At 39.6% G+C, this 26,040-nt stretch overlaps 1 protein-coding gene across 1 annotated transcript in view; it reads left to right on the plus strand.

Moving 5' to 3' along the window:
- Positions 1–966: 966 nt before the first annotated feature.
- Positions 967–26,040, plus strand: part of kcnab1a (potassium voltage-gated channel subfamily A regulatory beta subunit 1a) — a 136,488-nt gene continuing 111,414 nt past the window's right edge. The window contains exon 1 of the mRNA XM_051957857.1: positions 967–1,781. Within this exon, the coding sequence (XP_051813817.1) occupies positions 1,495–1,781 (287 nt within the window). The 5' untranslated portion in view covers positions 967–1,494. The remainder of the gene's footprint in view (positions 1,782–26,040) is intronic.

The raw sequence follows: 26,040 nt of genomic DNA on the forward strand, positions 1-26,040 counted from the left end.
TCTCTGTGTGTGTGTGTGTGTGTGTGTGTGTGTGTGTGTGTGTGTGTGTGTGTGTGTGTGTGTGTGTGTGTGTGTGTGTGTGTGTGTGTGTTTATAGAGGGAGTGACAGTGTGTATCTAAACTCAGATTTCCTGATATGGGAGAATGGTATTCCTCATGATTACCGCAATCCACTGGAGAACTAGACGTGATGTCATTGAATGCTCCCATGAGAAGGCCAGAGGTGAGAGATTATATACTGTGTGTGTGTGTTTGTGTGTGTGTGTGTGTGTGGTGAGAGAGAAGAGAGAAAGAGGGGAAAGAGAAAACAGAGGCCTCCCCATTTTATTTTATAGTTCACTTCATTGCAAAAACACTGTCCTCAGACTGAGCACAGTTGTTCATACCACACTGATGGCTGTGTTCAAGTTTGTGCTTGAGTGTGTACATATATTTTATGTGTTTGTTATGGGCAAAACTCCAGAGTACACTTTGCTTAGACTGAGCTAGAAGAGAAATAGAGGGTAGAGTTAGAAATATAACACAAAAAAGAGATGAAACAGATTCAGTGGCACTGTGATGTGACATTTTGGGGATGGAGAAGTGACTAAAGCATCTGAAAAAGTGTGCGTACTCACAGTGTGTCTGTGCCAGAAGAAAAAAAAATTACTAAGAGATGGCGAGAAGAAAAGCAATAGCAAGAGACGTACTGTAAATGCTGGAGGATAGACAAGAGAGTAAATCAGGAGTAAGTGAAAAGCGCTTGTGACGGAGGGAATACTGGGAAACAAAGGAGGGATGATGAGGAAAGTGAGTGTGAGAGAGGATAAGAGGGAGAAACAGGGTGAAAGGAAGGAGAGAGTGAGAGACACAGACAGAGAGAGAGAGGGAGAGAGAGAGAGAGAGGGAAAGAGAGGGAGGGAGAGAAAAACGTCCCAGATTCCCATGCCATTTAATAGGGAGCAAAACCAAACTGAGCTTATAATGTAGACTGGCTGAGCAGGGGGCAAAGTGGCCGCATGAGTGTGTGTGAGAGAGAGAGAGAAGAGGAGAGGTGAGAGAGGGGGAGTTATCTATGTTTGTGTATCTCTCTCTCTGCCTCCATGTATGTAACTGCACAGAGAACATATGTGGCACAGCGCATGGAGAGGTACATGTGAGGAAAAAAGCCTGTTTTTCCTGTGTGGATTTCTGCAGACAGATTGGACCCAAGTTTCATTATGGACTCCAGAATTCAGATTCAAAATGTCTTTTTCAGCGTTGGATTTTCCTGCATTTCTTCCTTTGTTTTTTAAATAAGAGGAGTATGCTTTATGTGCAACTTTAACCCGAGGAATACTTCTTCTTCACACTAAGCTTTAATCAAATGCTCACACAGGCACTCCTCTGCTCCATGTAGCGCTGAGTGGGCGAGGGGCCTACCTGGATTACTGCGAGCGTACATGATTGTGGGACACAGTAACAGAATAAGGGAGAGATTGAAAGAGAGGATAAAGTGAAGAAGACAGCTGGAAGATGTATTTGTACAAAGCAACATGCCCGGAGATCCCAAACCCGAAGCAGAAGAGTTCCAGGGTTCAGGGCGGAGGTCAGGGTGTGATCCAGGCCCAAGGCCTGGGTCAGGGCAGGCTTGTGAGGCACACATCCTCAGGGACGGGGCCGCGACCCTACACTCCTCTGATGCTGTGGACGTCCAACAAACCCAACACTGTGGTGGAGCTCAAACAGTTGGAGGAGTTTCTCAACTTCCACTCGTTGTCGCTGCACGATACAGTGAAGAGTCAGACTGGCATGGTCTACAGGTAACCTGAGTGTGTGTGAGAAGGTTACTCCTGCTTGTGTTAGCTTTGGGCTGTTCTGCCATATTGATTGACTTAATCTTTATTGATTGCTGTTTTATGCCAAAGTTGACTTTTAAAAATGATGTTTGAGCAACTCGTCGTTCAATTGGTTGTTGCTCGTAGTTTTAGGGAAGTGATCGTATATGACATCATGTTTTCTCAATATTGTGCTCAGATTATTCTAATTTTATTGGAAATAGACACATTTGTACATCAGTAATTGGAATACCAGCACATAAAGAAGGTCTGATGCACTGAAAAATTCTTGAAAAAGTTTTGGACTCCACATGTCAAGAGTTCAATATCTACAAAAAACACCCAGAATTCACCATGCACGTTGCATTTTTTTTTTTAAACAATGTTAAGGCCACTCTTTTTATATTCCACAAAGTCACTTCATCACAGCCACTATTGATCTCTATGTGTAACCCACCAGCTGATTGATCATTCTCTGAGGGCATACAGTATTTCGACCGGTGTTGTGCCAGTACTTTTGATCTGATGCTCCTTGATGAATTGACTGGTAAACCAGTTTCATTTTTACTAATATTTAAAAATGTTTGTCCTGCTCTATGTTGGATCGAACTATGAACAGACACACACATGTTCAAAGAATAGTGGATCACCCCAAAAACATTAATACCTCTATAAATTCATAAGTCTTTACATTGTTTAACAGTTTAGTGCTCTCTTTTCTCTTCATATTTACTCAAACTTGTGCTGTGGATAATGAAATATGTCAGTTTTTAGTACCTGTCATCATATTTGTGTTTGCAGTGCTTTAAAAGTTGCCTTTCAAACATCCTTTGTTTAAACATTACAGCCGTAGTACAAGTTATGTATCAGTTTAGGCACTGGAGCTTTTCTTTAATCTGAATGTACAAGACTGAATAGAAAACAAGGATTACCTTATCCTCCAAATGAGTCACGTTAAATGTTGAGTGATTGTTGTTTTGAATATAATCTAGTTCTCGCTCCTCAGGCACTGGTAGAAACTGCCATCGTGTGCTTATTGTTTTTCCTCTAGTTTGTCATCTGTGACTAAGCATTATGTTGGAGAGTGGTTTCAGTGAGAGTGATTGGGACATTGTGGATCGCTGCTCAGCCCTCGGGCAGGAAAGCAGCATGTAGCTGCTTTGCCTGTATTGTGTTGTTGTTGCCAGTGAAGACGACAGGAGAAAGATGCTCTTTAATAAAGAATTTCATTCTCCGACAGAGTTTCTGTCACTGACTTCGGTTTGTTGATTCATCTTTATGCCTCAGTGTAATGAAAATGCTTAATAAAAACAACCGCTTGCTTCACATTCACACTGTAACACATAGTCACTGCTGTCCTCTACAAGTATTGTTAAATGCAACAACCCCACAGGAACCACAGAATATTAATAGTTTATAACTCTATTATGTTGTTCATTGCAACAGTTATGAGCTATAATGAGAGAAAAAAGTAATTCAGGCTCCAGACAATTTTTTTTCGTAAAAAAGCGGTTAATGAGGAGAATACAAATTTTCTAACAAAATAACAAAAGAATGCATGCAGTGTCTAAACTGGCTGCACAATGTGGTTTAAAAATGTATGTCCACCTGTTTTTTTATAACTGGACAGGCTGCTGGCTTAGCATTTCCGTGATCTGTATTTTGGTCATTAGAGCAACCCATCCCTGAGGCTCTCTCATCAGCAAATCTGTGCTAAATTCTGCCAACATATTTGACTATATAACAGCCAGTATAATAATATAATGGCCTAAACTTATTCTGTTGTCATGATGGTGTTAAAGAAATGGCAGCACTGAGCGTGACTTTTCCATGTGTGTGTCTAGCAATGGAGAAAGAGAAAGGGGGAGTAGAAGAAGAAAGGATGGCAGTCTGCATCCCTGTTGGATCAAACTGGCTATGGGAGTTCATATGGCCATGTGCTGTCAGCATTTTGCCTTGGGACCTTGGCATATGTGTGTCCATGGGCATGTGTGTGTTTAAAAGTTTGTCGTTATTGCCATGGTAACCCAACATAAACAGCTGGCTGTCAACGTCCTTTTCCAGGTCAGTGTTTATCAGTGGTCAAGAACTGTGCTGGGGAGTCTGTCCATAGAGACACAGAAACGGAAACCTTTTCCATTGCTTGAACCATATAATAACCAAAACCAGGCACGACTTCACCCAGACAAGAGCAAAATGCAAAATATTGCTTTTATTAACATACGAACACCCCAGAGGAAGAGATGCAAATCAGTACAGCACCCTCACTGCCCTTCCAATGTGTTTTCCTTACAAAGCCCTGCTGGCTCAGTGGGGAGAGGTGAGTCGTGACATGACAAAATGTGTGGAACCACCTCCTAACACAGTCTTTTGGCTTGTGACTCCTTAAAACTGATGGCAAAGTGCCCTGTCATGGGTTGTTCCAGGAGTTGTACCACAATTTTTTTTTTTTAAATTTTGAAATTTTTTATAGGGGTCTGACAAAAGCAAGTAAACCCAGTTTTTCAAATGAATAAAAAACATCGGAGAAGTCTTTAATGCTATCTAACAACAATCCTAACCTGAAGCTACCATTTTGAAGATAAATCCAAATTTAAACTAACTTTTGGAACCATATTGGACAAAACAATACCGGTATAGCCTAGACATATCCCACAGCTGCCTTCCCAGCATGTGGACCAATAAAAATATCCTTATATTTCTCTTTCCTGCTGCTTTATTGACATTTAGCCTTTGCCAAAACAAGATCACACACACAATGGAAACATTTTATGCTTTCTACTTGTTTCCCAGACATTTGATTCATTCAAAATTCCTTCAAAAAGCACAGATGGGATGAGGAAGAGGATAAGTGCAGTTATGAGCCTCGGATTCACAGCATGCCCTCACATGCTCCACAGTTTATTATTCATGAGTGTGTGTGTCTGTTTGTGGGTCGTGGGTGTGTGTTTTTAGTCATGAGGGAGCATCTGTGAGTGCTGTTGAGACAGATAGTGCTGCTTCTTATGGCTGCATGCTCATTGTCTCATTAATGTGCATCTTGACCATGTAGGCTGTGGTGACAACTGACTGTTGTTCAGTTCAGAACATATGCATTCAACGTTTCCCCTGGGCTAATGTGGCCAATGTTAATGCTAATTATCTAGCCATGGCCTGAAACTGTCGCTATGTGACACTGTTAGCGACGCATGTTAGAGAAGCAAAGGTCCACTATTATGTCCCAGAAAGATTGTTTAAAAAAGCTTCAGAAAGTGGTTTGGACCACCAGCCGGAGCTACGTATTGTTCCGGAACGCCTCTCCGCCTGGCACAGGTTCACTCTGGGGGTTCCTTTGCCTCCGTCATTCTCCTACTTTGCTTTATTTGCGTTCTCAGTCTTCTCACATTGTGTTAAAGACGGTGCAGCTGTGACAGCGTGTTGTGATTCAATGCCTCCACCATCTGCCATTTTTGAGTCACTTCAGCGGGAGAAAATCTTCTTCCTTCTTCAGTTGAAACACTTTTCTAAATCTGTAAAATACATTTTCTAGTTCACAGTTTCTATACTTCAATGCACATCTTGGACAAAGGATGATGCTTGTGTCTCAGTCATATTGCAGGACAGGAAGACAGTTTCATTGGGGGTAAATAGATGAATATTAGGCTAAAAAATAACTATTGTGCTTAGTCAACCTTTTGAGAGAAAAAAAAAGGTAAAGGCAAATAAGGTATTAATTGAGAACATCCCCTTTTAACCTAAATGCTAAAGTAGTTACAGATGCAAATGCACTCTGCTGATTTTTGATCACTCACACTAAAATTAAAAGAGGCATCAATTCAATCAGCCTAGTGGGCAGAAAGATTATTCTAAAGGCCATGATATTATTGGATACAGAGCAGGGGATTGCTGGGTAAGCACTCAACACTGGAGGGGCATTTGAACCTCCAGGGGGCAGAAGGTCACATTATGAAGCATATGTGCTCTGGAGTGCACAGTGTGTGTGTGTTTATGTGTGTAGTTGTGTTGAGGGGACAGTAGTCTGTTTGTACATTTGCACTGTGGGGACCCAACAGAGTTTTGGGGACAAAACGTCCCCGTTATATAAATCATTAGATTTTAGTACGAAGACCTTGTTTAGGGTAGAACAAGCATGAGTTAGCTGATAGTGAGTCAATGTAATGTCCTCTGAAGTAACGGAAACACCTCTGTGTGTTTCTGCAACCAAACGGTCTGGATGTTTGTCAGTCCATCTGATTAAATGAGCTCTGCCTGCTGATGGCCTGTGCTGTGAAGGTGACAGTGTTCCCACAGTTGTTTGGCTTCTCTTCTGTCGCTCGCTTCTTTCTTTGTGCTTGCATTCTTTACTGATGTTGTTATCTGCATCATTCAATATCTCTGTCCCTCAACCACTTTAATGTGTTATGTGTCTTCAAATGTGAAAATGACATGTGGAACCTCCTTGATATAAGTTTTACACTTTTGCTGCTTCACTTTGTTTTACCAGAAATATAATCAGAGATATTCTTACAACGAAATAAGCATAGGTATTAGAAATTGCAGCAGGGAACATAAACACACAAGTTCAGACTAGTTTTTGGCGAAAATTTGTAACAATTATCAGTGATTAATCAGTGGAGTACCACCAGCCCTATAACCCTTTGTTCATTCCTCGACTAGTGCATCTTTATTTTGCATGACTCAGTTCGCCAACTGTATGACATGTACTTTAGGAGTTTATCTGTAAAAATGAGAAGTTTTTACACTACAATGATCTGTAGTGGGCAGCTGAAAATCATTATCCATATATTTCATGTTTTGGTTGAGGAAGAAGTAGTTTTGAACCTGACCTCCAACAACTGTTTCTTTGCTCCATATTATTTCAAGGCAAGGAATGTAATAAAGAAAAAAAAAGACAAATGACAGATAAAAAAATAGTTGTGTTGGAACTGCAAAGAGACACAATGACCATTTACTGACTACAGCTGGTTACAAGCCTCCCCTCTCTGGTCTGGAGCCGTGTGTACACTAACAGTGCTTAGACTCTAGCATCTGCCTATGTAAGGAGAAACTGTCCAACCTCACCACTTTATTTATTATGGTGCTTGACAGGCAGAAACAGCATGAGTGGAGGACTGACGACCTTTAAGTGGGGACGGACAGCACTACAATACAAATAAACGAGGGATTTAAAAGATGAAAAACAAATACAATACTATTTTTGGTTCATGTTTTGCTCATTTTTATGTAAAAGGGGATGAGGCCTAATTTGTCTCACTTTGTGCTGTAGTGTGTGTAAGTGTTTGAGTCTTTCTGTGCAATCATGTGTGAGTGTCAGTCTCTCTGTGCTCTGAGGAAGCTCTATTTTGTAACCAAGAAGCAGTCGACAAAAATGTGCACTCAACCAACGACTCATCGAGGAAATTTGCTCACACACCGACAGGCGTTCACGCATGCAGTCAGACACACAAACATGCAGATAAATGCGTCAATTGCTCATCCTTTATTCATCTTGGAAAACAATTGAATATTTAACAGAAGAGCTGGTATCCTCTCTAAATACTTAATCGGTCAGGCGGTCACAGACGCCTTTGTGTTGTGTGTGTGTGTGTGTGTGTGTGTGTGTGTGTGTGTGTGTGTGTGTGTGTGTGTGTGTGTGTGTGTGTGTGTGTGTGTGTGTGTGTGTGTGTGTATTTGGATGAGAGTTTGTGTGTTTATGCAGGCATGCGTTCACTTGTAAACATTTGTTTATGATGAAAATTAGAAACTTGCCAATTGTATATGAGACTTTTCTGTATGGTTCATTGTGGACTCATTGTTGTGCCTAACTTACACATGGACACCAGTTTTATTTTTTATCGTAAGTGTTGTGTTACAGAAGATAGTTGAGGAAAATGTTCTAAAAAGAAAAAAAATACGATATTCCAAATGTCTTTCAGAGTGCTGTGTCTGTATGCGGATATAGCAGTATATGTAAGTACCTGGTTTATAGCCTTTTCTATTATGGATGTTGGAGGGTGTGTTAAACTGTGAAGGGCTTTACACACTGAGCATTAGACCAACCAAGATCCTGTGACACCTTTGGCCTCAAACCAGTCATGTAATAAATTGCTTTGGACTGATGGAAAGTGACCTGTAATTACAAGATGGGAAAGTCTGTGTAATCAGGGATTTTACGGTACAATGTGTTCAGTTCAGTTATTCACTGTTAAAGCCAGGACTGTAACTAAGTATATTCAGAGATTAGATAAAGACTTTGCTGCAGTTCTGTACAAGTGAAAGCAACAGTTATTAGTTGCCTTACTGACCCTACAATATCATCATATAAAACATATAAGGAGCTTGTAGAATATGATGCTGTATAATAAATGAAACAGTGTATAACATATATATGTAGCAGTGTTTCCTGCAAGACTTGTACTCTAAATAGAAAAATTAAAACAAACTGGTGAACTGTTGCTCCTCTGGATTTGCAGTGGGAAAATATCTGTAAATCTGTGTTTGTGAAAAATTATGGACTTGTCTTGTCCAATGGTTGTTACTTGTTTTGTTTTTTGTTTTTCAGCTAGAAGACATTAGTAAAAAATGATATTAGCATCATGGCTAAGGATTTGCTTCTTGAAACTGCAATCACAAAAACATTGATTCAGACTTTCAGGGTTCAGTAAGCTACACTTAAGGAGTCAATTCTGTCAAGTTGTAGGTTGGGACTTTCTGTGCCATTCCTGTTCTTCAGAATTGGTTTTCAAGTAAAACATGGTTGGCTGAAAGACTCCAATTTTACAATTTGCCACTGTGTACCACAGAGAAGCTTTACAGTGTTCAGGTTGGATGGGACATATTGTCACCTTCCAGAAATAATGGTCGAAGTCATTGCTTGACAAGAGTTGCTTTATTTCTTTCTCCTAAATCATCTCCTCATGATGCTGGCCACCTCTGGTAAAATCACCTGCATTCTAATTTGAACAGATCATGCGATTCTACCCCTCAGTATAATGGCCTAGGTCAAGGTTCAGTGTGGTGTGGTTCAGTTTTTTCCTGAAAAACCTGAAAAATGATTTAGGCCATTATTTTAAGAGGATGTCAAAATGGAATACTGACGCCATCTGCAAAAGTGGCCCAAGTCAGATTTTTCTTTACTGATTTTTAAGTCTCTCTCATCTGATCTGAGTGTCGAGCTTTCAGAGTATTGTGGAAAGGAGTAGGCAAAAGTAAGCCTTGACATCCTCAAATTTAGCATAAATTCTGTTTCTGTGAAGCCATTCTCTTCCTGATCCCACCACTCCAGCTCTATGTCTACACACATCACCACATGGAAGAAGCAGCTATTATTCCACTAAAAGCCATAATTAAAAATGTGGCTCTTTTTCTCTTCATCATCATCTGCAGATGAGCTCACTGCTTTCCACTTCACATCAGCTCATAGATAAAAACAGGAACATTAACTTCAGTGCCCTCTATGTTTACATCTGTCTGGCAGTGTGCTGCATGTGTTGTCTTTGTTGTTGTTTTTCTGCACATGTAGATCGGTTTAAGACTGCGAGGTGGACCCTGTTGCAGAAAGGAAATTTCCGAAATAAGAAAGGTTTAATACAGTCAGTCTGATGTACTCTCAGGTTATTTCAGTTGCATCAAGTGAATTCAACGTAGTTCAAGCTCAGTTACTTTGTTACTTTATGCTGACCTGGTTCAGGTCAGGTTACCTGTCGGGCTAAGACGGAGTTGTTACACAGCTAGAGTTCCTGTAACACTGACCTACAAAACTGAAGTCTACAGGAAATCAAGTTAAGACTAACATGCACATACAATTATGTTGGATACTTTCACCTGTTTATATTTAGCCTGATTGTGTCAACTTAAACTGACCTTGATGGAAGCCCTGACTATGCTGGACTTCAATTCCTAATTTTTTTTAGTGTGCTTTGTGAAACAGGCCCAAATTCATACAGGAATCTGGGTTTGGCCACATTAAAAAAGGAAAAGAAACTGAGACTATTTCTGGCTCCAACTTTACAATCCACACACATCCCCATACGGATGAAGGAGCTACTCTTCCACAAAAAGCCCTGAGCACCAATGCTTGCAGTGAGAACATTGCTTAATATACATCATGAGTTTAATACATTTTTCAACTCAACAGGTGCAGTATAATTAACAGGAAAGTAAGTTAGATGTCAATCAAACAGCACACCCATACGGTCTTAGGAAGAATTCGAACCAGGCACCACAAATGCACCTGTGCAGATGGACCTATGGAGTGAAAAAAGTCTGTACAAATGCATATATTTTACACAACATACGTACATGTGCATTTCTATCCCATGAGCGATGTGGACAATTTGGATATTTAAAAAGAAAAAACTATTCATCAGACCTTTAAAAATGTTTTATTGTAAAATTCCACCAATCTTGACTTCATCATGCTAGGAAGAACAACTGACTGCTACAAGTTAATTACTTTTTTTATCAGTCATTGTTTTCACTGTTTTCTTTGGCTCTCTCACTGAGACACATTTTTGTTTAAACGGCACTTTAAAGACATTTCATTGACATATTAATTCCCTCAAGGCTTTCCCTGTTCTAACGCTCAAACAAAACCAGAAACTTCAAGTCATACTCGACACAAACAGAAGCAACTTTATTGCATTAGTAGCAGTAACAGGTCTATCACATGATTAATCAGTGTTCTTCCCATGTGAGGCGTATAGGTTAGTCACTTTAACACTTTCACACACGTCTGCAGTTCGTTAGTTGTATATGGGGTGAGCTAATGCAGATTCTTAACATGACTCTCATCAATAAATCAACTGTACAGCTTGAAAAATCAACTGGGCACATGTGGCCAGTACTCGTTTGTGGCTCTATGTCTGCTTTTTTTTTTTAGTCTCACACACACACACACACACACACACACACACACACACACACACACACACACACACACACACACGTTTGTACTTCTATCTTAGTGAGGACATCCATAGGCATAATGCATTTCCTAGAACCTTACCCTAACCTTAACTATCACAACTGATGGCCTAAACTTAATCCTTACCCTAACCTTAACCAAACCTCAATTCATACCTGTTCTCTAAAAACAAGTCTTCACCCTCAAACATGGCTGTTTCAAAGTGAGGACCGGCCAAAATGTCCTCACTTTGTAAAAATGTCCTCACTTTGATAGTTAAATGCAGAAAATGGTACTCACCATGTAGCAAGTACAAGAACACACACACACACACACACACACACACACGTTTGTTTTTCTATACCGGTGGGGACTTACCATTGACTCCCATTCATATCTAACTCCTAACCCTTACCCTAACCCTAACCTTAACCATCACCAAATCAATGCCTAACCCTAAACAAACGTTTTTGCACTTTTACATTTTTTATTAACAACAATATGGCCAAGAAAACGGTGTTGCCACCCGTGGGGACCTCATTTTAGGTCCCCACCGTAAGACAAGTCCCCACCTTTATAGCAAATAGTCAGGTCAAAGTCCCCACCGGTATAGCAGAAACAAGTACACACACACACACACACACACACACACACACACACACACACACACACACACACACACACACACACACACACACACACAGTGAGACCTCTGGTGTTTCATTTGTGTCAGCACTAGTGGACTGTGTGAATCGATAGGGCATCAGTTTGGCCTATTGACATGCTCATTTAGGAGAGTGCCAGACGGAGCTGAGTGCTGTCTGGACGGGCCAAACGGTCACCATGGATCACTGCGCTTGACTGACCAATCTCTGAAACTCACTTGAGTTTAAACCAGGTTGCAGGATTAGAGAAAAAAATGTTATTTAATTTGTAAAATCAGAAAAAGACACCAACCGAGACAGAGAATTGATAATTGGCAGGTTAAGGAAGGTTTCATGGTACTGTCAGTGCAGTGATTCATATCTTCCCTCTGTCTTTCTGTTTCTCTTTGCGTTTTTAATAATTTGAACTTACTGGGCTGTGAAGAGTAAATGATCTATCTCTCGGTTTATGTTTCTCCCCGCCGTTCTCTTTCTTCTCCCTCTGGTCTTTAGGTATCGTTGCCTTGCTCCTCCTCTCTCTTGGTATCAGTCCATTATTGATGAGGGCAGATAAGCAGCTATATAGGAGTCGGCGTTTTCCTTGGGCCCCAGCGAGGTCACCTAAGGATAGCACCTCAGCAGAACTTCATCTTACTCCCCAACACTACTTCATGTTTAAAGAAAAGGAGCCTTGCCAAGTTTAACTTTGTGGCTCTTGAACACACACTCATCCTCCTACTTTAAATTTGATGTTCAAGGTGACTCTGTAGCCTTTTGGCAAGTCACACTGTAGCCAAAGTACCACAACTCATAATGATAGTCTATTAGGTCACATTCGTCACTCAATTAAAAATTCCCACAGGAACCCAGTAATGGGTGAATGTGTTTGGACTGAATTATTTCCTGTTTGAAGATAACAGCAGCAGTTAAATACCTCATTTGTAGCGATGGTGCAGAGGGGTAATAGTGTGGGTGTGTGATGAACCCCTAGAGGGGAAGCAGAGACACTTTTATAACATGTTTAGCGCTTACATGGATCATGTGGGTGGGAGAGTGAGGTGCACTGGGTTAGTTATAGAGCGAAGATGCAAAATGAGAGTCTCGGGAGACTGAGATCAAAGGAAAGAGGCAGAGAGATACCCAAGAAGTGTCGTGTAATTTGTTTTACAGTGTTGGTTGGCAGTGTTACCACTTGGGGGAGCCGTGGACCTGCTGTCACTTTGACAATAGACATGAAAGCACGGGGATGCCATTGTGTTTCTTTGTGAGTCTGCACTTGTCAGCAGTAGATTGAGGAGCGATGAGAGTCTGTATTCACTTTGCTTGTTTTGTGTCACCTTGAAAAGCTGAACATCTTCAAGAAGAGTAGCACCAGCAATCCAAATATTTTACTTCTCGGTGCACGGTGTCATTTGCCAAGCAGGGAGACGTTGTTTGATCGAAGTGAAATGTTGCTTTAAGAGGTGCTGCAGTGCTCATGCAGAGGTGGAATCAGCTGGAGTGTCGCCTGCTGTGGGTTTCAGAGAGACCTTTGAAACCACAGCTCAAGAGGGGTCAATATAATATCCAACTGAGCTCCTTCATCAGACAAACAAACACCTCACCTTTCCAGCTCCATCTCTCTCCACTAAGCCACTTTTCTCAGATGTACTTTTCATCTTACTGCTTCTGCCACCCAGTATGTTTCTTTATTTTCTTTTTTTTCCCTATTACTCCTCCCCTCCTGTCGTTTTCTCGTTCTCTCTTCTACACTCCTTCGGTCCTGTCATTAGTTTTTTCGCTCTATCTGCGTTTTTGCGCAGTCACACTTGCAAGGGATACTCCGTTTTAGTGACACCATATATCTCGACTTTACAGCACTAAGCGGATCCACTGACGCAGGCAAAGTTTATACTTCCCCAGATCAGCACTTTTCTTGTCTTTTCTGTGTGTGTGTCTTCCTAGATTGTAATATAAAGGAGTGGGGCTTGATTCTTGGCCAGTTTTTGTGTGCGTATATGTGTGTGTGTGTGTATAAGATCGGGGATGTGTGTTTTGGGTACAGCGCTGTCTAAGAAACGGTAATACGCTGTGTTCCCCCTCAAGGCCTATTAAGAGAGGAGAGGTGAGGGAAGAGGGGACAAAGAGTGGGATATGAAAGATTTCTGCCAAATCTGAAGCATACTGTAACACACACAAACACGCACGCACACACATATACACACACGCCTCGTGGACTTTACTGCAGTATTTGTCACTGTTAAAATACTGCGAGTGTAGGCAAACGCCGTGCCAACAGATTCACAGAACTCTGAAAGCATTGTGTGCACAACACTGAACAAGTAGTTGCATGAATCCAAATCCATAAATGAACAGTTAAATGTTTCATTGGCCTCGGTGCAGCAATGCAGCACAGATGCAGCAATCCACGGCTGCTGACTGCAGTCTCCCATTTCAGTGGATAATTTTACAAGTTTTCGCACACCCTCCAGAATTGTATAGCCTGCGTTACAAGGTCAGCTTTTCAAAAGCATTCCGCAAACAAGACTCAGAGGTTTGTGCATTTTTCTGTGAAATTCTGCAGTGGTCCCCTCTCTTCCTTTCAGTTTTAACAGGAGCTGTGTTGTGGAGCACATTCAATTTTGCTCATGTGTATAAACTGAGATAATAATCCCCCCTTTTTTTTCTAACACAGCTTTGTCTAAATGAAACCTATAACCATACAGCACTATAATATTTTTCATTTGTACTGCCTTTTATTACTTGCTGGCCTTCGTGGTGTATCACTGCAACATTATATGAAATGATTTAATCTCCCCCTGCAGGGACATATATTTATGGAAACAATCCTACCTGTTTCTGACTGACATGGTCAATAAATCTTTTTTGATGAGTTGCGTGTTTGTGTGGATGATAAATGGTATGAGGTGCAGAAACTCCCAGTCAGCACGCACGAGTGATGGGGAATCCCTTGAATGTGGACCATACAGCACGCAAATGTGTACTCACATGCTTGTGTGCTGAATGTGTACACACAAAAACGCCCACAAAACCACGTATGTAAAGGTTGGAGCACCACAGGGGAAATAACATGTTTTGTTGATATGAGTTGTTCAGGAATAAATACAACTCCTGCAGAAAACAGAGGGTAAAATGTTATTATTTGTTTAATTGGTATTGCATTGTTCCTTTTTATACATACTTTTTAATAAAAAAAAAAAGAAACAAATTTTTGATATGTGCAACGATTTGGGAACCCCTCTAATAGTTTTAGGACTTAATTATCTCACTGTAAAGAGGGTAAAGAATTATCATTGGGAATCATCAGCAGATAATACAGCAATCCTATTTTTATGTCCTTTAATTGTGAACTTACTCCTCAAAGTTATGGTGCCAACATGTTTCTTAGCAAAGAGACATTAAACGTTACTTCTCACTGTTGCAACGATCAAAAATCCAACTTGCAACAAATCACACTCATTTTATGATCCCAATTAAATACACTGATTTTCAAGACAATGTACAAAGTTTTGACTTTCTTTTCAACTTTAAAACAACCCCAAAAGGCCGATCCAGGGTTTGAGAGACACACTTGTCTCACTTTGGTGATTAACAAAGCCATAATCAAGCACTCATCCACAGAGCAGAGCGGTTTGGCAGGATGTGAGAGCACTCCTTCATATGACCGCTTCACCTCCCCATTACCTTCAAGTGCTTTCATTTCAACACTTTATGGTTTAAGTCATTTTACAAATGATCATTTTCAACAAAGTAGGCTAAGAGACGAATTTCAAAGTGGGGACTATCTGATCCAAAAACTACACTCCACACTTTAAACTTAAATCAAAAGGAACTGCCCTGTTAAGAGAAGACTGTGATACTATAAAGTGCATAACTATCATGATGCTCATAAAAATAAAATGGTGCTAATGTATGTAATTGGTCCTGCTCACAGGAGGTGGAGGGAGATGTCAATCAAGCTCTGTCTATACATACAATAATTGAAAATAATTGAAATAATCTGCACGGATTTGCCTCAATCTGATTCAGTTTCATAAAACATGCTTAAATAACAAGTCGGAACCTCACACACCTCCAAACAGCCAAGCTCACGACTCTCTGTGTTGTGTTCTTGTAGGACAAAAATCACGCAAGTGGAAAATAAAAGTATGAAACAAATTGAATTTTTATTGACCTTGCCAGTAATAATCAAGTAATGAGAGCATGAAATTATTGCCGAGCGAGACACAGGTGTTACATATAATCCAATAAACAAAGTGATGAACTCACTATGAGGCACATGCCGTATATCTCTCCAGCTCTTTGTGTCTACCCCCCTCCCCTCTTCCCTCCCTGCCTCCCCCAGACGTTAAAACGCTGATGTAAAAGCACAGCTACATGATTGCACGTGCAGATGAATGCACGCAACTCGTACAGACACAAACACACGCAACATCTGTTTCATTCTCCCACAAAGTTTGTGTCCGGAATTCAGGGCGATGCAAATCGGTGAGTCAGCTACATGAGGAGAAGCTTTCATACAAATTAACTTCACACGAGCTTTACTCTTGGACAGGCTTTATAGATTTAAGTGCTCCTTACTGTGGGGCTCTGCGCTGCATTTTGCCATATGTACCTGCTCAACCAGCCAGGACCAGTCTTTTCTAGGTGGTTTCTATACTGCAACTCTACGTACCAACTTTAATTTAGCGACAGAAGAGCAACTTGACTCTGAGCAGCTCGGTCCCCTTATGAGTCATATTGACTGCATGCGATTTAAAAATCTAAATCCAACAGTTAATGTCAGTTACAGGTATTCACAGGTCCTTTTCTTTCAAGTGCAGATTAAATTCATTTAAAAAGAGTCTGGTTAGGGTGTTGTTCTCATGCTGTTCATCTCAGAGCTGTGAACTTATCGTGACATCTGGACTGCAATCAACACAAGAGAAAAAGGTGTTTTCAGAGGTGAGATGGACAGTGAGAACTGTTACATCTTGCTGCTGTTTTGGCCTACCGTCGCTCATTAGTCGGTGAAGAATGATGAGCTGACAGTGATGATTTTTACTCTATAGCTGGGTGAATTTGGGACAAACAGATTTAGTACAAGGCTCTTTCTGACCTCCAGTGTCTTTTATGTAGAGGTCCAAAAAAGGAAAAAAGTGTGTAAACGTGATACGGATAATGCAGAATATTGCAAAAATATTTAGAAGTAGAACGATGTACTGTAACCCTTCCTAGAGGGGAAATGTCATGAAGCTCTTAGAGTCCATTTGAGATTCCATTTGTGCTTTTGGGGCCAGAGCTTCAGTCTAGTAAATAACCATCACTCTAACCTTTGCTTTGTGCGCTATAATGCTACACTTTCAAACCCAACCAACTGAAATGATTTAAAGAACATAGGATGACTTCTGTTAAGTGCAGCATATACTTTGAACTTCCAGTATATTGATTTGCAATTTCTTGTACAGTACAAGATAATTCAAATGTCAGATGGTAGCCTCTTGGTTAATGCATTGTCTCAGTAGTGCAGCCAAACCTTCAGAAAACCACATTCACGTAAACAACAACAATGGAGAAGAGAGTGCAGCCAAAGGAAATCTGGTCTGCTAGAAAAGTGGCACAAAGGTCACAAACACAATATACAAAATAAGAGGCAAGCTGGTTTTTGGTTGTCTCAGTTCCTGCACTGGATAAATGCAGCCGTCTTTTTCTTTCGTATTCAGTGTAAGGTTTACCTACTTTTTAGGATTTGTCCCTCGTTATTTCACTGAATCTTGTAAAGTGATTCCCCTTAAAGCAAAGGAGGAATGGCGGTGAATACCCTTTGAAAATCTTTTACTGAATCCAGCTCAATTTTCTGCAGCTGTTTTCCTTTTAGACTTGATTTTCATTACTTTGTTCCCTGAATCTGTCTCTTGTTTAAAAAAAAAGATTTTTTAGCTGCATGTATGACTTCAAGACTCGCTTTAGATAGGTCAAACTGTCTCTGACATCCTCTACCATCACTCTACTTACCACATACTTTCTTCTCCAAGGTAATCACTACGCATCCTTCATCTCTACAGATGCTGCCTGGTTGCCATCTGGCATCTTTATTCTTGCCTGGTGTTATTTTATTGCTGCTTTTTCCCACACACATAACGCCTCCATACTGTTTCCATAGCAATGCTATTACTGAGATGACGGTTTCTCTTGTTGTTACTGCTCTTGACTATCAAGTGTCCATATCTGGAGACTCTCTCGCAGTCAGGAGCGCTGCTCTCTGCAACAAATAGCTAATTGTGGTGCAGGTAGTGTAGGCGTACGGGCTCATAATATGGTGCAAGTTGGAGAACAACCTTATGTCACGCATCTAGGTACAATAGACAAAACTTTACAAAGAAGTTGTACCATACAATTTGGCTGTCAGATTTTGTCCTATAAATGCACTATGTTGAGTTTGACATTATTTCAAAGACATCATGCTAATCACTGGTGGATTTTCATTTAAGTGCAGATAACACAGAAATAGATAGAGGTTATTTCCTCGACTTCCCATTATTCCCTGGGAACACGTTCATACTGACAGCAGTGACCTAGTGTGGATGCAGCTCTGACCTTATCTGCAGTGGGAGGAAGCATTAACCTCCACACACACACACTCATGCAGGTGGAAATATTTACCTAGACTAAATAAAGCACAGCTGAAACTCTAAGAATGTAAGAGATCAGTGCCTTGCTCACAGGCACTTAAAATGAGGTCCTATGTACTTGTATAGTTGTACTTTGTACTTTTTTTTAATGCAGATACAGTTATTCCCATGGTGACCAACCTCATGAAGCATAATGGGTGAAAGAGAGACTTAAAGCTCATATGACATAGACTGTAGTACATGTAAAAGTACACATGCTGCATCTACCACTGATATTACTATCTTCAGTTCAGTTCAATTCAGTTTTATTTATATAGCGCCAGTTACAGGTCAAATTGTCTCAAGACGCTTTACAGAACCCATATGCCTGAACCCCCAGAGCAAGCCCTAAGGCGACAGTGGCAAGAAAAAACTCCTTTTAACAGGGAAGAAACCTTGAGCAGAACGCTTTATGTGCGGTGACCTATCTGCCTGCTGGCCGGCAGATTGAGAGGGACAGATGAGGTAGAGAGGTGGAGGGGGGAGGGATGAGAGAAGAAGGGGTGGAGAACAAGTAACATATAAGACACAGTTGGATAGATGTATGATAAGCTAGATGATGCGTACAAAGTACAAGCTAACGTTGAAATTGCTTCATAGTTTACTGTTACAATGTAAGGCTCTGGCCAGTTGGTGGGACAGCAACCACAGATCTGAAGCATCCGGCTCTGGGACCAGGGACACTCAGAGAAAGGACACAGGGAGAAACAGAGTTAGTGTGATGCAATGACGGTATATATATATATATATATATATATATATATATAAAGAATAAAGGTAGATAGAGAAGGGATCAGTGCATCAAGAGAGGCCCCCCAGCCACCTCGGCCTATAGAAGCAGAACTAGGGGCAGAACTAAGGAACGTCAAAAGGGGAAGTCAGTTGTGCAAATGAAGACACCAGCTGACCCCCTCAGTGTCATCCAAGTCAGCCCTAACTATAAGATATGCCAAAAAGGAAGGTTTTAAGCCTAGCCTTAAAAAGGTAAGACTTTAAGGTGAGACTAATTCAAACGAAGAGAGAACTTGAGGATGAACAAACCAGTGATTCATCAAGATGATCTAATCCAGTTATTGGAGGTAAAAGTTCATGTGAGCAGAGTAATGGGCTGACAGTGTTGCTGCTCTCTCTGGTTGAGGCTTGTGTGGTGGGATATGTACTTTGGTGCACCTGTAACCACACCCAGCGGTCATACCACAATATCCTGGCTGTAGATCACATCTAGAAGGCCGAAAATTAAACTGCTGGAGTCCAGCAAAACTAAATTTTCAATGGATGAAATCAATTTTGTTTGTAGTGGCGAAACTTACCAAGCACTGCATATGTTTAAAATTCATAAGGTCTGTACCTTACTATGTTAAGCACTGAGAGGTGACACATGTTGTGAACTTGCACTATGTAGATAAAACTGAACTGAAACAAAGCATGCCAAATGAATGGTCATTAGGTCTAAAGCCCCTTTTCACATGGTAGCAGTAGTATTACCTGCAGACCTCTTGTAATTTGGAACAGTTGCAAAAGTTATTTGTGATCCTAATTCCTGTGTGAATCTGGCATGTCTGTAATTAATGATGTAAAAATTCCAACGCAAATGATCAGACTTATTTTGCCGAACATCGAGGTCCTGAGATAGCATTAGTCAAATATGAATTGCTAAGATATGAAGTTTTTTTATGTTTGTTTGCAAGTTGTTGTTTTTTTTAGTTTTTTTTTTAGTTTTTACTGGATTTTTGCATCTTTCTCATTATAATTATCTAATTATTAGTAGAAATTAAAGTCTGGACCAGTTTGGGTGACCAATCAGGAGTTTCATATCTCTACATAGTATGGACACAGTCACAGAAAGAGCAAATCCATTAAAAGAGCAAAATCTCAAAAGGCATTGTTTAAATAGATCACAGTTATGAAAGCATGTTGTAAGGAACATTTTGCTGTCTTTCAGCAGTTATTATAATAGACTGTGACAGTTATTATATTGCAGCCTATAATATCATATCAGGGGATAATATCAGTAAATTCAAGTATAACACAGAATTTGCTTATCCTGTATGAATGGAAGAGATCCCAGATGTCATGGTTTCTCTTAGATGTGCCGATGTTGAATAACCGGTCCGGTGACACTGTTGCTTTTAATATAATTTTATTATAAAAAGACAGCATCTAAACAGGCTCCATGGTTTGCCTGTGGAGGTTCACAGCCAATACGAACATCTCCCAGAATGATGGTCATTTTAGACCCCTCTGGTGAAGGATATGATCTCAACATCTGACGACTTTGGTAAAAACAGGATGCACCCCTAAATCAACATAACACACAGTTTCTCTTCTAGGATAACAGAAGGATAATACCAGTCCTGTGAGAATAAGACTTAAATCTCCATCATGTTTTGTTGTAATGGTGGCCTGCAGTTGTGTAATGCATTATGTTACTGTTGTGTATCACTAAAATCAGTATAATGTTTTTTATACCAACAATGTAATTCCTGCTCTTTAAATATGCTATAATGTAATATATATTGAAAACGTCATATCTCTAAAATATAATGCAAGCTAAGCACATGTAAAATATTTTTAATACTTTGTCGTTTGATATCATGGAGATTTAACAACAAATTGCTATTTTGATTTGATGGCATGCTGTTGCATGACAGGTTATACAATCTGCACTCTATCAATACTAGTGCTCGCTCACTAATTAATTTTCTTTTGAACTGGGCCTGCTCAAGTGTTTAATTGAAATAAATTTCTATAATTATAACATAAAAGGTAATGATGTCTGAAGACACAGTGTGAGGACATGTAATTGCCCAAGTAACAGCATCATCTGCACTTTCAATATAACTCACCTGTTTGTTTTGCGGCTGTCTTTTAGCATTATTAATCACTGCTATATGATAACTTCTGAACGACTGTCCCCAGTACAGTAATGCTGGGAAACTGTGCTAGTGATAGATATAAGGTCATGAGCCTTCTTATCTTCACCAGCTGTCTCAGATCTAAATAACTAGCTGTAATCTAATGCTCCTTTGAGGACAATGACAGCTACTAAATGGATACTCTTGGGATTATGACCTAGCAGTGACCTACGTGTGTGTGTACGTGTGCGTTTGGGTCTAAATAAGTGGATGATACAGAGATGATAGAAAACCGAGACCTTCATGTTATTAAATTGCCTGCTGGTTTGCTCATATGACCACATATTTGTGGTATTTTGTCAAAGTGTAAGTTAAAATTTCATTTTTTAGAGAGAGTCTAAAACACAGATCAAACCACACACACACTGTAGATCACGCTCCTGATCATTAGACGCTGTACTTTACAGGATTTATGACAAAATGAAGGGTGTTTGTCTGTGTTTCTGTGTAACTTAAATGTCAGTGACCTACTGGAGTAAAGGCTGAATATGTTTCAGTGTAATTATGCATTTGGAACAATTTTAGATGCCTACCTTTTTCTTTTTACATGAACGTAACAAAAGAATCTTAATTATAAAAATTAGGTTGTGGCATCTGCTGTAATATTTAATTAGCGCTTGTCTTGTTCGGGTGTACATGTGGTTTTATTTTCAGGGATAAGGTTGATACTGTGAGGGGAGGTAACAGCTGCAGAGCTTCTAACATCTTTCCACTGTGACACACCTCAGTGCTCAGCCACTGGGTAATGGAAACTCTGGCTTTTACGTAAAGCTGAGTGGTGATGTTTTGTCGAGAGTTGTTTTTCTGCTCATTTGCTACTGCTGAAGGGTAAACCAGATTCTCCAGCTACAGAGAGTGAAAGTTGCATGAGAAAAGGGCTTTGAATGAAAGGATGAAAACCACTGGGTGCAGCTGCACTGGCTGATTTATTTTCATGGGGAAGTTTAATTTTATAGGCCTTGTGGTGGTCCATTCATTAGCAAAGACAAAACAATTAAGACTCATAAAACACACAAATGCAGCCCAATGATTGCTCATTAGAGTCCCGTTACAATCCATCTTTAGCGTGCACCCTCATGCTGTGCACATAGCTCTGCCAGGAGATGGAAGAGAGGGGAGGAGTGATTGCCAATGGAGAACCAACACATGCGTATTGTATGATCTGTGGCTGACATGTGGGTGGACTTAACACTCATCACTCTTATCACTGTAGCATCCTTGACCCACGAGCTCAGATGATGCAGAGATAAATCTCCAGGAGTAATGTGTGACATTCAGTGGGTGTCAGTGAGTGTGTGAACATGCATCACAAACTTATTACCCAGGATGCCCTGTTAATATTAAATAATCGCGCAGGAAATAAAATCAGGCCCCGTTCCCAGCGACACACAGAAGCTCTCGCCAAGATTATTTGAAGCCTCAGTAGCTGTAATATCAGCAATATGCTGATGCTTGTAGTATACGTTTTCCCTATTCACAGTTTAACATAGTTTCCATAATGGTGTTGGAAAAATTCTGCAGAATAATTTATGTGAAACAATATTTGCACAAGATATGAGGAGACGAGGCAGAGATATACCACCAAAAATAGATCTAAGATTGATTATGTTAATTTTGTCATTTTCTGATATTAGATATGGGTTTCTTTTTTGCTGACAAGTTAGTAAGAGTGAGTTTTTACGTAGCTGATATGTTTCGACAACATGACCAGTCAGAAATTTGGACAAGCCTTCTTATTCATAATTATTTTAAAAATTGTATATTAATACTGAAAACATCACAACTATGAAATAATACATATGGAATAATGTTGTAAATGTAAAAGCCCTGAAAAGGGGAGCAATGAGTCAAGAATGCACGGACACAATCTTTGCTTGGCCATGTGTGTATAATGACTGAGACACAAGCAACACAGCAACACAACTGACGATACAAACTAAACATACTAGCATGGTAAAATGGCTATGCGGGAAAACACAAAGCACTGCAGTGTAACTCATATCATCCTCATATCAAACCATCAGTAAATCCATCAATCTACTCTATTAAACATTACAATAGCCTAACATTTAACACAACAAGAATAAACATAACTACAGACCATCTTGAAGATGACAATGTAGCTTGTTAGCATCGAAACGGGTTAGCTCATGTGGCTCACTGAATCGCCGTCAGTTATTTCACTTCACAACTTCACAAAACATGGTCATATACATCACAACTCATCTCCTGGTAACGTCTGTACATTCAGCCAACATTCTTATAAACAATAACTATTATTTTTGAGGAGTTCATACCTGAAAAGGGGAGCAATGAGTCAAGAATGCACGGACACAATCTTTACTTGGCCATGTGTGTATAATGACTGAGAGGAGCGTGGAGTGTACCGTGAACTTGCTCAACAAATTGAAACTCCCCCTGCTGGCATCCTCCGGTAACTGCTGTTACAATTGTATCTTAGACATAAATCATAATTGCATGACAATTACTGTCCTAAGACCTCTGCAATCAACATCAAACATTCACTGAAACAGAATGAACTATGGAATCAACTGGGTGCCCTCAATTATCAGGATTCATCAACTGGTTTCTCTCAATTAGCAGGATTCAATGATCAGGGATTGAAAAATAATACTGCTCGTATTATAGGTATTTCAATCCATCACATAAACAAAAAAGTGTTCATCTTCAGTAATAATCTACAATGTAGAAAATAATACAAATCGATAAAAACCATTGAATTAGAAGATTTGTCCAAACTTTTGACTGGTGATGTACATCTGCAGTCTTTCTCATCTGATGACGTGTCCTTTTTATCAGGTAACCAGTCTGACAGATCTGTCAGAATCTGTCAAGTCAGGAACAATAAGAAGAAACAAAAAGAAAGGAAAACAAAACACACACAAAAACTGGATAATAAACACAGAGAGATAATCACCATTCCATACATCCGAGGGATATCAGAACCCACACAAAGGACAATGAGAAAACATAACATTAACACAGCCGTAAAAGCACATACCAAACTGTGACAGCTAATAGTACAATCCAAAGACAAAACAGAACCAGACAACAAATGTAATTATTATATTAAATACCATGTAGATCAGGCAAAAATACATACATAGGAGAAACAGGAAGAGCTTTCAGTACAAGAAAAAAGGAACACCAGACAGAATGTGAAAAAGAGACAGCAAGACGACTCACGAGAAAGAAAAAGCTGATCAAGGAAACAAAACATCAGCCATAACAGACCACTGAGAAGAGAAGAAACAACCATATTATGGACTGGGATGAAGGCAAAATTATGAAATTGAAGACCAACAAGCACAAGCAATGGATAAAACAGGCCATTGAGATCAGGAAGTGGACCAATAATTCCATTTACCAGGAAGAGGGCTCTTAAACTCTCTCACACACCTGTGACTCCCTCCTCCAGAGATCATTGGACGGCAGGGGCGTGACCAGCCTGACAGATCTTTGAGAATCTGTCAGGCTGGTCGCCTGATTAAAATCATCACACGTCAGATGATGCTCTGAGGAAGACTGCAGACGTAGTGGAAACATGTCAGCAAGGTTAAAAAAAAATCACCCTTACTAACTTGTTGGCAAAAAATAAATGCTAATCTAAAAATAGATTTTAAATAAGATATGACTAACAGTATGTCCTGTATGTTTGAGTGTGAACAAGTATCACTATCCTGTTCTTTCAACATGTAATATATCCAATGTGTCATGTCTATAATATGCAAAATAGGTAAAGGGTTTAGTTCAGGCAACTGGACCCCACCTTCACTTCTAGTGGTTAAATACCTAGGACTCTCCATACTAGTTTTTAGAACTGAAGAAGCCACTCGGATGAGAGGCGAAACGTCTTCAAGATCACAAGATTAAGTCCATTTGCCTGAACTAAACCCTTCACCTTAAGGGTGACCTGGACGACTGAGAACCTTCACAGACAATATGCAAAATATAACACAAACAAAGTACAGGTGAAATACGCTTGACACTGTACACAATCTAATGTCTAAGCTGTCTTGAGCACATTGCTGGAAGTTAGTTAGTTTAGTTTATTAGTGGAAAGCCCCTTGAGATGTAGCATCTCGTTTTCGAGAGGGTCCACAAACAAAGAAAAAACACAGAACAAAAGCAACTACAATACTAATACATATATGGAGAGAATGTACTCATTCAGCAGTTACAATATATACAATAGCTTGTAAGACAGACATAGACTTACACACACATTCACACAAATTCACAAGACAGACATGCTCCAAGTACCCCCTTCCCACCACCTCCATAAACAGTGCAAGACAAAAGTTAACAGTGGTTCTCCAACCATAGCAGTTCATAATTATTGTGCAGGTGATTCATAGTTTTTTACACAGTATATTATATTTAAATATTCAACAAAAATACAATATATTATGTTTATTATATATGTATGTATAGCTAAACAATTATAATCTAAATTATTATATATTATATATTATATTTATATATTATTATTAAAATAATATTTCAAGTTATGGGATAATTCAATCAAAATCAAATATATGTTAAATGTTTACTAGTGACACAAGATGGCTTAATTAAAAAAAGCATAATTTTGCGAAAGCTAGGAGAATTAGACATCTTTTGTGAAGTGTCACCTGTGAACCACGGTTTGACAGAGATCAGAGAAATAATGAAAACAAAATCTATAAAACAGTAGAATATAATAAAGCAACAACATCAACAACCAGGGAAACTAAAAACATAAACAAGTTCTTGTGAGATGTACATATAGCATAGATTTAAATTGTCCAAACGATGTTGTATTAATAGCTGAAGGTAGGTTATTCCAGTCGCTTGGTGCCTTAAACTGAAATGCTCTTTGACCAATATTCTTATTTGCATTAGGTATAGTAAAAGTAAAGCAATGAGTACTTTGCAAGGAATAAACAGAAGTAACAGGAACCAGAAATTGCTTAAGATACAGAGTACAAAAGAAATAAATACATTTAAAAATGAACAGAGAAGTGATGGAGATGTGACTGCTTCATGGTACCATCTGTACTGAGAGCAAGATCACAACAGAGAAACTGACATACTGCTTCATGGACTTTAATAAATATGGTTGACTAATGACATGTTAATGGTCTTCCT

Source organism: Acanthochromis polyacanthus, chromosome 13, assembly GCF_021347895.1.
Source record: "Acanthochromis polyacanthus isolate Apoly-LR-REF ecotype Palm Island chromosome 13, KAUST_Apoly_ChrSc, whole genome shotgun sequence".
Taxonomy (NCBI): Eukaryota; Metazoa; Chordata; class Actinopteri; family Pomacentridae; genus Acanthochromis; species Acanthochromis polyacanthus.